The 14,328-nt window shown below is 49.0% G+C and overlaps 1 protein-coding gene across 1 annotated transcript in view; it reads right to left on the minus strand.

Moving 5' to 3' along the window:
• LOC120999383 (oocyte zinc finger protein XlCOF8.4-like) overlaps nucleotides 1-14,328 on the minus strand; it is an 81,096-nt gene that overhangs the window by 18,855 nt on the left and 47,913 nt on the right. The window contains exons 5-6 of the mRNA XM_040430252.1: nucleotides 8,502-8,599; nucleotides 8,201-8,258 (exon numbers count right to left, since the gene is read on the minus strand). Of these exons, the coding sequence (XP_040286186.1) occupies nucleotides 8,201-8,258; nucleotides 8,502-8,599 (156 nt within the window). The remainder of the gene's footprint in view (nucleotides 1-8,200; nucleotides 8,259-8,501; nucleotides 8,600-14,328) is intronic.

The raw sequence follows: 14,328 nt of genomic DNA on the forward strand, positions 1-14,328 counted from the left end.
ACGAATGTGTCCGGCTATGGTGTAATCTAGCAGGCTGTTACTCTACCCTAACAGCCTGCCAGTTTTAAAAACGCAGATGTGAAATGAGTCCAACTAAGTCACGGCTGTGTGCTGAAGACATTGCTGCATGTGGTTGGTCAATTCTCACAGAAAGACATCCAACAAGCGTGAATATGGGGCTTTGATACCACTAGCCAAAGATGGCTGGGGAAGATCCAAGGGCGCAAGTTAGAGGTTGGTTGTCACTAGGACCCGCTGGGCCCTAGAAATTTTGTGATCTGAAATGAAAGGGAGCAAGCACCGTGCAGAAGGAACTGGTTTATATCACTGCACATGGAAAATACCTCTCCATTGAAAGAGAAGACATTACAACCACTTATGCCCTATTCATGTCCAACTGCTGGGGCCTCCATCTAATGAGCACGGAGGCCCTTGTTCACCTATTCACCCAACTCTATTGGGCTGCTGGAGATCGCTATCTCCAGCTGTCACATAGAGTTGAGAGGTGCTCGTCCCAGACAACGTCAGATACGTGTTTATCCCCAGAAACAGCCGGTGGGATCCCATGTGAGTAGCCATGTTGTGACAGTATCTGAAGTACCGTTACCGATGGTCTGGTATGATAACGGCATACGAATCCACTCCCCCTCCGCCGCGTCTGCCCGCCTTTGGTCTCTGCTCTAACCTCCCTCCTCCTGTCTGTAATCCCGCGCATGCGCCGATGACCGCGATATCGGCGCGTGCGCATTGAATGACCACAGTCTGGCCGGGGCATCACAGTTTACCGTGCGCATGCGCCGGCCCCGGCCTAACTTACGTTCTTGCCGTGATCACAGCATCAAGGGAGACCAAGGGCAGGCAGACGCGGCGGAGGGGGAGTGGATTCTTATGAAAATGACCCAGGGCCCTGGGCACCGGTCGTTGTAACGCCGCCCCTGGGCACCTTCACAGCCTAATTTGCATATGGATTAAAAGTGTTTTTCGGCAGAACGATGATAGCAAGCAACATACGGTAAGCACAGTTTTAATAGGGGGGATGCCGTGGACATAAGTCTGCTATTAGGTTAATACGGTGAATCGGCGTGAAAGACTCCCTTTAAAGGAGTTGTCTGAGATTTTCTTTTTTAATTGGAAGGGAAGGTATTATAAGGATTTTAAAAAATTGCACTTCTGAACCCGCTCTGCAGCGCTGCTGCGGCGATCACATGCCACACCTGACTGCTGCTAGCACTCAGTGGCCTCAATAGTATACAGCACAAGACCACTGAGGCCACTGATTGGCTGCAGCAGTCACAGGAGTTTTATGGGCACATAATCGCTACAGTCAGAGCAATAAAGTCCAGCAGAGCAGCAGCTCTTGACAGAAAATATATATTTTTTATCATTATGAAACTTACTGACGATCAAAAAAAAATCTCAAAGACAACCCCTTTGGGAGTTGTATGAAATGCTGACATATTCCACCTGAAGGAGACTAAGCAGACACTCTGTTGTCCTCTGTCTGACTAATGTAACCCTATGGACCTGTTTACGGTGTACAATGGGCAGCTTTCCCGGCGTACACACTAAACATACATGACAAACGTGTTATGAACCCAAACATATAACAGAATACATATTTACTCACACATTTAAATATACATAACGTATATACATTTAACTGACAAGCACCAATTACACACATTTAGACAGTCTCATATAAACAAAGACACATTTAGACAGTCTCATGTACACACATAGTCACATATAGACAGTCTCATGTGCACACGCAGGCACATATTGACAGTCTCAGGTTTCTTGCAGATCTTCCTTCCTCCATATGTGGACAGCAGACTCCATCCCCCCCCCCCCCCTTTTCCAACTAAGCAGCTGATCCTTCATGGATTTGTGGATCAGTAAGGGCAGAGAGATGGAATAGCAGTGGGACACAATTAGCCATGTCTACAGAAGGCCCCAAAGTCGTGGACAGGGCCTCCAGTCTGAAGGCAGAAAGTAGCTTCTTCCTGAAGCTGTTACAGGCAGATGCTAACTACAGCACTACTTAGCACACAGAGCAGCCCAGGCCCCCCGAGAACCTAGGCCCTCTAGCAGTTCGGTGGTAGTTATGCCTATTAGTGTTGCTTGGCCAAACACTAGTTCGGCTCGAGCATCGCGATGCTCGGCACATCGCGGTGTTCGGCCGAATACCGCGTGTGCACGAGCGCTATGCTCGAGTCTCCTCCCTGCACGTTTGTTGGCTGCTACGCAGCCAATAAATGTGCTAGTAAGTACTGCCACTCACTGTAATGCCGTAGCCATGTTGGCTGCTGGCATTACAGTGATTGGCTGGCCGGAAAGCATCATCGGGTGCTATATAGCACCCGATGACACGTGTTCGGCTCAGTATTAGGCTCTATTCAGACGTCCGCAAATGGGTCCGCATCCGTTCCGCAATATCGGGAACGGGTGCGGACCCATTTTTTCTTAATGGAGCAGAATGGGATGCGGAGAGCACACTATGTGCTCTCCGCATCCACATTTCCGGAGCGCGGCCCCGAACTTCTGGGCAATTGCGATTGCGGACAAGAATTAGCAGTTCTATGGGGGGTGCCGGCCGGGTGTATTGAGGATCCGCAATACACCACGGACGTGTGAATGGACCCTTAGTCAGGGAGAGCTGGAGAGAAGAAGGGAGAGATAGTGTAGGGATTGAAATAGCAATATTTTAGTTTTTATACTTGTTATAGACCCAAAAGTCCTTTTAAAGACTATTGTGTGTGGCAGCAATATATATTTTTAGTGGAACCTGCACTAAATAGCTTGCAATTGTTTGGCCACTGCAGACAGCGACATTATCTGCGCTACATCTCCAGTATAACGTTAGCGCATCCGAAATATCAGTTTTGAAATGTAATAGAAAACTGCGGCACTCCAATATCAGAATATTTTCTTCTTTTATTTCACCGAGACAGCGACGTTTTGACCTTTTAGGTCTTTATCAAGCTCAGGTATACATAACATTTGTGAACATAAATAGTCTCCAACTTACAGCAATTGGTTCAACTTAACTCCACCTATTTCAAATAGTGCCACCCCCTTCATTTTTAAATCTTATAACTTGTTTTCCACATATCTATATCCAAACATAACGTTAGATACTAATTCTTACCACCTTTCCCAGGCTGTGGGGTCCGTCCAGTGAGGAAGCACCACGTTTTTTTTCTGGGTTGTATCTGACGTCTTCATTTTCCTATTGCGCATGCGCCGTGACGTCATCTTTGACGTCTCTCATACTCCTACGTGATCATTTCCTTGTTCCACCCTCCCTAGTCACGTGTATAACATGATCGGAGATGACGTCATCACGTTGTAAGTAAATTTTAGTTCCGCCTACTCTGGTCACATGAACCACATCTCTCGGTCACATGACCGGAGGAGACGTCAGTGCGCTAGGATTTCTATAATACTATATTTGACTGCCAGCATATGTTAATGTTAATAAGGTGGTCGGTTGGATTGCAGCAGATAATGCTTCCAGTCGGTTAAGTACCACCCTGTCTTCCATAAAGTCCAGTCTCAATAGCCAAGAGTCTGGTCAACAGAATCCTCACCCTGATCCTCCTTCCTCCCACCATGGAGAGTCTTGGAAAACAACTGATCCCACACTCGGATATTCCGAGGAGCTCTTTTAATTGACATTCCTTAATTTGGACCTCTCGCCAAGCCCGCTTTAAGAGGGACATGAGGATATATTGCGCCCTGATTCCAAAACTCTGGAGCATCCACAGTCAGAAGAAGATGTCGGTGGGGAACGGCAATTAGTGTTTCACAAGGTAGATGATGATGATTAGACACAGTTGCCAATAAGTCAACCGCAATTAGTGTCTCAAGAGGTTCATGATGAGGATGAGACACAGTTGTCAATGACTGAGGTTGTTGTTAGGTCAACAAGTCAGAAGGATGACCAGAGTGAGGAAGTGGAAGAGGAGGTGGCGGACGATTAAGTCACTGACCCAACCTGGGAAGGTGGCAAGCCGAGAGAGGACAGCAGTACAGAGGGGGAGGGATCCGCAGCACCGCAACAAGCTGGAAGAGGCAGTGGGGTGGCAAAAGGGAGAATGTTGGCCACACCAAACAGGCCTGCAACTGTTCCCCGGAGCACCCCCTTGTGGCAATCCCCCTTGCCAAGGGGTAGGTGTTCCGCAGTCTGGCACTTTTTTGAAGAAAGTGCAGATGATAAAAGAATTGTCATTTGCAACCTGTGCCGTACCAAAATGAGCTGAGGCATGAACACTAGCAACCTCAAAACCATCAGCATGATCCGCCACATGGCATCAAAGTACCCTAATAGGTGGGCCGAACGCCTGGGTCCACAATCAGTGTCTGCGGGTCACACCACTGCCTCCTCTTCCCCTGTGTTACGTACTGGCCAATCCGCTGTCCAAGACGCAGGCCCGGATGCCTCCCGCCATGCACCTGGACCTTCGCAAGCACCATCAGCTAGCACATCCACTTCTGTGTCCCAGCGCAGCGTACAGATGTCTATACCCCAGGCCTTTGAACTAAAGCGCAAATACTCAGCCACCCACCCACAGACCATAGCACTAAATGCGCACCTTTCCAAATTGCTGGCCCTGGAAATGTTGCCATTTAGGCTTGTGGACACTGAGGCTTTCCGCAGCCTGATAGTACTCTGTCCCCAGCCGCCAATATTTTTCACGGTGTGCCGTCCTAGCCTTACACCAGCATGTGTCTCGTAACATCACCCGTGCCCTGACCAACGCAGTTATTGGGAAGGTCCACTTAACGACTGATACATGGACAAGTGCTTTTGGCCAGGGACGCTACATTTCCCTGATGGCACACAGGGTGAACGCTGTGGAGTCCGGAAGTGAGTCGTACCCTGGGATGGCACAAGTGCTACCGACGCCAAGGATTACGGGCCCTACTTCCATCAGGGTTTCCACCACCACCTACATTAGTGGCTGCAAACCCCCCCCTCTCCTCCTCCTCCTCCACTTCCACCTCTGAATTCTCATCTTGCAGCACCAGTCAGCCATCAGTCAGTAGCTGGAAACAGTGTAGCACTGCAAGGGGGAAGCGGCAACAGGCAAGGCTTAAACTGATCTGCCTAGATGACAAACATCACACCGCCGCAGAGCTTTGGCAGGGTATAAGGGACCAGACTGAGCTATGGCTCTCGCTACTCAACCTAGAACCAGTCATGGTTGTGTCTGATAATGGCCGTAACTTGGTGGCGGCTTTGGAGCTCGGCAAGCTCACACACATCCCATGCCTAGCCCACGTGTTCAACCTAGTGGTTCAGCAGTTTCTCAAAACCTACCCCAATTTGCCTGAGCTACTGGGGAAGGTGCGCCGTATGTGCCCATTTCTGCAAGTCATCGACAGCTTCCGCCGGTCTGGCAACGCTGCAGCAGCGCTTGCAATTGCCAGCTCACAGACTGTTGTGCGACATGAACATGCACTGGAACGCCACGTTTCACATGTTGGCCAAGCTTTGTGAGCAGCAGAGGGCAGTAGTGAAATACCAGCTGCAACATGGTCATCGCCTTTCCGGTCAGCTTCCGCTCTTTACAAGCAACGAGAGGGCATTGATGTCTGACCTCTGTGAGGTTTTACGCAACTTTGAGGAATCAACACAGATGGTGAGTGCCGATAACGCTATTTTCAGCGTAACCATCCCACTTCTATGTCTACTGAAACGCTTGCTGCTCGTAATTAAGGAGGACGCTTTGCATGTGGAAGAGGTGGAAATGGGGGAAGACATTACACAGGGTAATGGACACTCCACCCTCAGTTCGTCTTCTCAACGCAAATTGGATGATGAGGAGGAGGAGCAGGAGACGGTTGCCTCCGCTACAGAAGTTTAATTCCATCTGTTCAGCGTGGATGAGCAGAAGAGGAGGAAGAGGATGAGGAGATTGAGAGTCAGCCTTCTGATGAGGACAGCGAAGTCTTGTCTGTTTGGACTCTGGCACACATGGCTGACTTCATGTTATGTTGCCTTTCCCGTGACCCTCACGTTATATGCATTTTGGCCAACACCGATTACTGTTTTTTCACCCTTCTCGACCCCCGCTACAAAGAGAACTTCTCATCTCTCATTTCTATGGTGAAGAGGACGAGCAAAATGGTGCAATACCAGAAGGTCCTTGTGGAGGGGAGACGAGGGGAACACACAGCAGTTCCAACAGAGGCAGGGCAACACTCTCCAAGGCCTGGGACAGTTTCATGACACCCCGCCAGCACCCTCACCCTGATGCACGACTAGTGTCACAAGGAGGGAAACATTTTGGAAGATGGTGAAGGAGTATGTAGCAGACCGTGTCAGCGTCCTCAGTGATCCCTCTGTGCCTTACAACTATTAGGTGTCCAAGCTGGACACGTGGCACGAACTGGCGCTCTACGCCTTGAAGGTGCTGGCCTGCTCTGCCGCCAGCGTTTTGTCAGAGCGTGTATTTAGTGCTGCTGGGGGCATAATAACGGATAAGCGCATCCGCCTGTCATCTGAAAATGTTGACTCTTATCAAAATGAACAAGACCTGGAATGCCCCTGACTTCTCTACTCCACCATAGGAAAGCGGCTGAACATAAAGGTACTCTAAATATGGCTTTTATGGTGTATTAAATATACTGTATTCCCATGCACCCCTTCCACCACTAAAAAGGGCATATGCTTTTATATTGTTTTCCGAATAGCGCTATACTTCCCTCCTCATTGTGTAGCTGTGGTATCGCAGCAGAACCGCAACGTAACTGCCGCACTATAGTAAACAAAAGAACAAAAAATAACAATGATACTGCACTCTATATATATATATATATATATATATAGATAGATAGATAGATAGAGGGTGGTACCATTGTTATTTTTTGTTCTATTAAAAAGGGTATATGGGTTAATCTCCCTTTTCTCGTCCTTGTCCTCCTCCATCATATCAACAAGCTAATTAGGCTGCCCCCGCTCCTAATGTTTTAGATGTTCAGCTCAGCAGCGGGCCCTCACCCATAATGTTTTTGAGGGTCACCAGCAGGCCCTCAACCATAATGTTTTAGAGGGTCAGCTCAGCAGCAGACCCTCACCCCTAAATTTTTAGATGGTCAGCTCGGCAGTAGGCCCTCAACCATAATGTTTTAGATGGTCAGTGCAGCAGCAGGCCCTCGCCCACAAATTTTTTTTAGATGGTCAGCTCGGCAGCAGGCCCTCGCCCACAAAATTTTTTAGATGGTGAGCTCAGCAGCAGACCCTCACCCCTAATGTTTTAGATGGTCAGATCAGCAGCAGGCCCTCGCCCATAATGTTTTAGAGGGTCACCAGCAGGCCATCAATCATAATTTTTCAAGGGTGTGTATGATGCCCTCCTTTTTGTGTAATAAAGGGTGTATTGGATTTTTTGTAATTTTTGGCAGCACTTGCACTTTATATACAAGTAAATATACAGGAAAGAATGTCTCCTAACAATTTTTCCTCTAAAATCGATTTTATCTTCGGTTTTGTGTGTATTATTGTCAGTCTGTAAAACTGGCGTACTACTCGGACAACATCGTTCCCAGCAATGACCTGGGAGTCCAAGATGCATCCAGACATCCTCCCCATGCTGTTCCCGAATCATTTCAGTGGTGTTTCCATCAATTTCTGACCTTTTTCTGTGAACCAGGCACCCTCCCTCTTCAGAGCAGGGGGCGCCTGGTTTAATGCTCGGGTTCTCCAATTGACTTCCATTGTGCTCGGGTGCCCGAGCATCCCAAAGTGTTCTACTCGAGCACCCGAACACTTTGGTGCTCGACCAACACTAACGCCTATACATATATATATATATAATTTTTTTGTTTGTTTGAGGATTTGTTTTGGACAAATTTTTTTATTTAGCTGCAATGCAGTTTAAGTTACAAAACGTGGGTTTGCCACATTTTTACACCAGTTTCTGGTGTAGGGGGGCCAACCTATGTTTTGATAGAGAGGTTTTAGGCTCCGCCAACACAGACAAATCATGCAACCTTCACTCTGAACCATCATTTATCCTCCAGTGTTTTTTTGTGTTTCTGATTGTATCTGTTCGTATTATGTCACAAAATGAATTATTAACAACAGTAGTAATAACGATGTGGGGGAGGCGGAGGACTGCTTTCTGAACCTCTTATCAGTTATATCATACATAAAGACAATTACAACCAAACAAGATTGAGGAAAGGCTCTTACCATTCACAAACAATGATATAGGATTTTCAAGTCCATGCTTTGTTCCACCAGAACTTTCCTGCAAGAATCCCACATTAAAGACATGAGGATGCATTAAATATTTGAAAGGAGTAAAGATTAGTAACTAGTGAGTCAATAACTGTTTTGATACATGACAGTATTTTTCCATCAATGCAGCTGACTGACATTGTGCTGTTATTTAGAGCAAAACTATACTCCACTGCTGCTGCGGGAGGTCAGAAGAAAGCTCCATTACATCAGTCTATAAAGGATTTATTAAAAAAATCTCAGCTTCACCTACCTGATGATCCAGTGGGATATTTGGTTTCTCCTCTGGACAGTCCTGGGAATACAGAGGACTGGGACATCTCTCTGGTGGATTTCTCTGACTGGATCCATCTATAGGAAATACACACAGTGACTGAATACATTGTCTACATGTGATGATCAGATGACGGGGGAATCTGACTCTCAGAACTGTTCTCTCCTCTACAGTCATGGAAGGTCTCCTCTTACCTGGTGATGTGAGGGACTGGGGATTCTCCACCATGACGTCCTTGTACAGATCCTTGTGTTCTTCTAAATACTCCCACTCCTCCATGGAGAAATAGATAGCGACATCCTGACACCTTATAGGAACCTGACAACACAAGGACACAGTCATTACCAGACCCCTCCCTTGGCGTTATTGTATAATGTCCCAGCATTCCCAGCAGCGCTCACCTCTCCGCTCAGCAGCTCAGTGATCCTGGTGGTAAGTTCTAGGATCTTCTGCTCACGTATCAGGGAATGAGGTGGAGGCTCGGTGATGGGGCTCTGGGTCCTGCTCCATCCTCCTGACATACGGGGTGTCACACACTCACCAGACGACTTCTTCACTACTGTGTAATCCTGTGTATGGGGAGACGCCGATCACTACAGAGATTCTAAGAATCCTTCACCTTTCCAGACATTTCCCTGGTTTATTACTAGAGATAAGAGTGACGTCATGTGAGACTCTCACCTCTCCAGTTATCAAGGAAATGATCTCCAGGGTGAGGTCCAATATCCTCGCAGCCATGTGGTCTCTGTCCTTCTCCATCCTTAGTAGGTCATTGGTGGAAAGAGAGTCGTGTACCTAAGAAAGCTGTGGGAAAAGTGGAACTCTGAGAGCAAAATTACATCTGGAAAAACATCTCACATGAAATAAAGTGTCTCAGAAATTGGTAATTATAATGGACCAATGATAGAGTATGATGGAGGTGACTTAGCTATTGACGGGTCCTATATATAGCAGATTGCTGATCATAATATATCGGTTAGTGGCCACCCCGTCTATACAGTGAATAAAGTTACACAGGATACACACTGCAGCGTACCGCATACAGCAGCCAGATCTCATCTTCCAGCCAAATCTAAATCTCATATCCCACTAACCTCAAAGTAATGCCATAATCCTCCAAAGACATTAGGAGTAGCTGCACTTGTCCAAAACGACCGGTCTTATAGGGTCTTCCTTGTATCTAGTAGATAGTATCTACCAAAAGTGTTCCAAGGAAGAAGAATTGTGGACTGGGACAAAGATGCCCAAGACTCACTGATGCACATAGGGAGTGAAGGATAGCCTGACTGGTCCAATCCCACAGAAGAGATACCATAACACATCTATTTTTACAGTGATCTGTTGCTAATGACCTTTGATGATGTCACAGTCATGTGATCAGTTTCATAGGATGCATGTAAAGTTTAGTGGCTGTAGGACCTTTGATGGTTACATTGGTCACATGACAGGAAGTGTTAAACAGTGGAAAAACCTCCATAGCTTTGCTCCTCCCCTCATGTATATGATCACATGACTATGACATCATCAAAGGTCCTGTAGTCACAAGCATATACCCTCTATAGATAAGTTAGTGTAGTCTCCTCCAATATAGAGCAGAGACCAGAAGTAAATGGGTAACACTGTTCTCCATGGTTCCTCCTCTCTCACACAGACCTCTCCCCATGGTGTCCCCTTTCTTACACAGACCTCTCCCCATGGTTCCCCCTCTCTCACACAGACCGCTCCCCATGGTTCCCCCTCTCTCACACAGACCGCTCCCCATGGTTCCCCCTCTCTCACACAGACCGCTCCCCATGTTTCTCCCTCCCTCACACAGACCTCTTCCCATGGTTCCCCCTCTCTCACACAGACCGCTCCCCATGGTTCCCCCTCTCTCACACAGACTGCTCCCCATGGTTCCCCCTCTCTCACACAGACCGCTCCCCATGGTTCCCCCTCTCTCACACAGACCGATCCCCATGGTCCCCCCTCTCTCACAAAGACCGATCCCCATGGTCCCCCCTCTCTCACACAGACCGCTCCCCATGGTCCTCCCTCTCTCACACAGACCGCTCCCCATGGTTCTTCCTCTCTCACACAGACCGCTCCCCATGGTTCCCCCTCTCTCACACAGACCGCTCCCCATGGTTCCCCCTCTCTCACACAGACCGCTCCCCATGGTTCCCCCTCTCTCACACAGACCGCTCCCCATGGTCCCCCCCTCTCACACAGACCTCTCCCCATGGTTCCCCCTCTCTCACACAGACCACTCCCCATGTTTCTTCCTCCCTCACACAGACCTCTTCCCATGGTTGCCCCTCTCACACAGAACAGTCTCCATGGTTCTCTCTCTCTCACACAGACCGCTCCCCATGGTTCCCCCTCTCTCACACAGACCGCTCCCCATGTTTCTCCCTCCCTCACACAGACCGCTCCCCATGTTTCTCCCTCCCTCACACAGACCTCTTCCCATGGTTCCCCCTCTCACACAGACCAGTCCCCATGGTTCCCAAAACCCTTGAGAGAACCTTCACATCCGTATTCAACAAAGATATTGGCCTATACGACCCCATATCTAGAGGATCCTTGTCCTTCTTTAAAATTAGTGTTATCAAAGCTTCTGTCATTGCTGTGACTTAGCTATTGACGGGTCCTATATATAGCAGATTGCTGATCATAATATATCGGTTAGTGGCCACCCCGTCTATACAGTGAATACAGTTACACAGGATACACACTGCAGCGTACCGCATACAGCAGCCAGATCTCATCTTCCAGCCAAATCTAAATCTCATATCCCACTAACTTCAAAGTAATGCCATAATCATCCAAAGACATTAGGAGTAGCTGCACTTGTCCAAAACGACCGGTCTTATAGGGTCTTCCTTGTATCTAGTAGATAGTACCTACCAAAAGTGTTCCAAGGAAGAAGAATTGTGGACTGGGACAAAGATGCCCAAGACTCACTGATGCACATAAGGAGTGAAGGATAGCCTGACTGGTCCAATCCCACAGAAGAGATACCATAAAACATCTATTTTTACAGTGATCTGTTGCTAATAACCTTTGATGATGTCACAGTCATGTGATCAGTTGCATAGGATGCATGTAAAGTTTAGTGGCTGTAGGACCTTTGATGGTTACATTGGTCACATGACAGGAAGTGTTAAACAGTGAAAAACCTCCATAGCTTTGCTCCTCCCCTCATGTATATGATCACATGACTATGACATCATCAAAGGTCCTGTAGTCACAAGCATATACCCTCTATAGATAAGTTAGTGTAGTCTCCTCCAATATAGAGCAGAGACCAGAAGTAAATGGGTAACACTGTTCCCCATGGTTCCTGCATTCTCACACAGACCTCTCCCCATGGTCCCCCCTCTCTCACACAGAACGCTCCCCATGGTTCCCCATCTCTCACACAGACCGCTCCCCATGGTTCCCCCTCTCTCACACAGACCGATCCCCATGGTTCCCCCACTCTCACACAGAACGCTCCCCATGGTTCCCCATCTCTCACACAGTTTAGTGGCTGTAGGACCTTTGATGGTTACATTGGTCACATGAAAGGAAGTGTTAAACAGTGAAAAACCTCCATAGTTTTGCTCCTCCCCTCATGTTTATGATCACATGACTATGACATCATCAAAGGTCCTGTAGTCATAAGCATATACCATCTATAGATAAGTTAGTGTAGTCTCCTCCAATATACAGCAGAGACCAGAAGTAAATGGGTAACACTGTTCCCCATGGTTCCCCCTCTCTCTCTCACACAGACCGCTCCCCATGGTTCCCCCTCTCTCACACAGACCGCTCCCCATGGTTCCTCCTCTCTCACACAGACCTCTCCCCATGGTTCCCCCTCTCTCTCACACAGACTGTTCCCCATGGATCCCTCTCTCACACAGACCGCTCCCCATGGTTCCTCCTCTCTCACACAGACCTCTCCCCATGGTTCCCCCTCTCTCACACAGACCACTCCCCATGGTTCCCCCTCTCTCACACAGACCTCTCCCCATGGTTCCCCTTCTCTCACACAGACGGCTCCCCATGGTTCCCTCTCTCTTACACAAAATGCTCCCCATGGTTCCCCCTCTCTCTCACACAGACCGCTCTTCATGGTTTCCCCTCTCTCACACAGACCGCTTCCCATGGTTCCCCCACTCTCACATAGACCGCTCCCCATGGTCCCCCCTCTCTCACACAGACTGCTCCCCACGGTTCCCCCTCTCTCACACAGATCGCTCCCCATGGTTCCCCCTCTCTCACACAGACCGCTCCCCATGGTTCCCCCTCTCTCACACAGACCTCTCCCCATGGTTTCCCCTCTCTCACACAGACCGCTCCCCATGGTTCCCTCTCTCTCACACAGAATGCTCCCCATGGTTCCCCCTCTCTCTCACACAGACCGCTCCCCATGGTTCCCTCCCTCTCACACAGAATGCTCCCCATGGTTCCCCCTCTCTCTCACACAGACCGCTCTTCATGGTTCCCCCTCTCTCACACAGATCGCTCCTGTCACGACTGTGACTGATCCAGACAGGTCTGGGAGGAGAAGGTCGCAGCGACTTGCTACTCGTGATAGCTTGTGAGTTTGCTCTGTGGTTCAGGGTATGTCATCTGGGTTTTGCCTTGTGAACCTTTTTGTCCTGACTGGGAGTTTGTAAGCATCCTTCTCAGGTGAGTCCTGTCTGCCACTCCCAGCTACTATATTAGTTTCATTTTCACTTGCAGTCATTGCCAGATATAGTCCTTACTTCCAGTGCTACTCTGACCTTGGAAGGAGATCGTTTGATGGTGTTGCTGTGGAGCTCTTGTCCGGCGTGGACTGTCGTGATTGGGATCGCCTTCTCTGCTCGTGACTGGATAAGTCTATCTCTTATATAGTTTGTTTGTTGCTCTCTTCCCCTGCTGTTCTCCTAGACATGAGTGATGGTGACTAGTGCTCCCATCGGCCTTTCCCCACTCTAGGCTTTTGTTAGGGTGACGGAGGGTTTAGGCATCCTGCTCGCCGCACGGGTTCACACCCAGTCTAGGGTATCAGGGCAGACAGGTGCCAGCTTAGGGTTAATCAGGGGTGGCCATACTATTCCCATCCGTAGATAAGGGTCCCCCTTCCCCTCCGTCTGGTGCGACACGACTGCTGCTGGGGTAGCGGTCGTGACAGCTCCCCATGGTTCCCCCACTCTCACATAGACTGCTCCCCATGGTCCCCCCTCTCTCACACAGACTGCTCCCCATGGTTCCCCCTCTCTCGCACAGACCACTCCCCATGTTTCTCCCTCCCTCACACAGACTGCTCCCCATGGTTCCCTCTCTCTCACAAAGACCGCTCCCCATGGTTCCCCCTCTCTCTCACACAGACCACTCTTCATGGTTCCCCCTCTCTCACACAGAACGCTCCCCATGGTTTCCCCTCTCTCTCACACAGACCACTCCCCATGGTTCCCCCTATCTTACACAGACCGCTCCCCATGGTTCTCCCTCTCTCACACAGACCGCTCCCCATGGTTCCCCCTCTCTCACACAGACCACTCCCCATGGTTCCCCCTCTCTCACACAGACCACTCCCCATGTTTCTTCCTCCCTCACACAGACCGCTCTTCATGGTTCCCCCTCTCTTACACAGACCACTCTTCATGGTTCCCCCTCTCTTACACAGACCGCTCCCCATGGTTCTCCCTCTCTCACACAGACCGCTCCCCATGGTTCCCCCTCTCTCACACAGACCTCTTCCCATGGTTGCCCCTCTCACACAGACCAGTCTCCATGGTTCTCTCTCTCTCTCACACAGACCGCTCTTCATGGTTCCACCTTTCTCTCG

This window comes from Bufo bufo, chromosome 4 (genome assembly GCF_905171765.1).
Source record: "Bufo bufo chromosome 4, aBufBuf1.1, whole genome shotgun sequence".
NCBI lineage: Eukaryota > Metazoa > Chordata > Amphibia > Anura > Bufonidae > Bufo > Bufo bufo.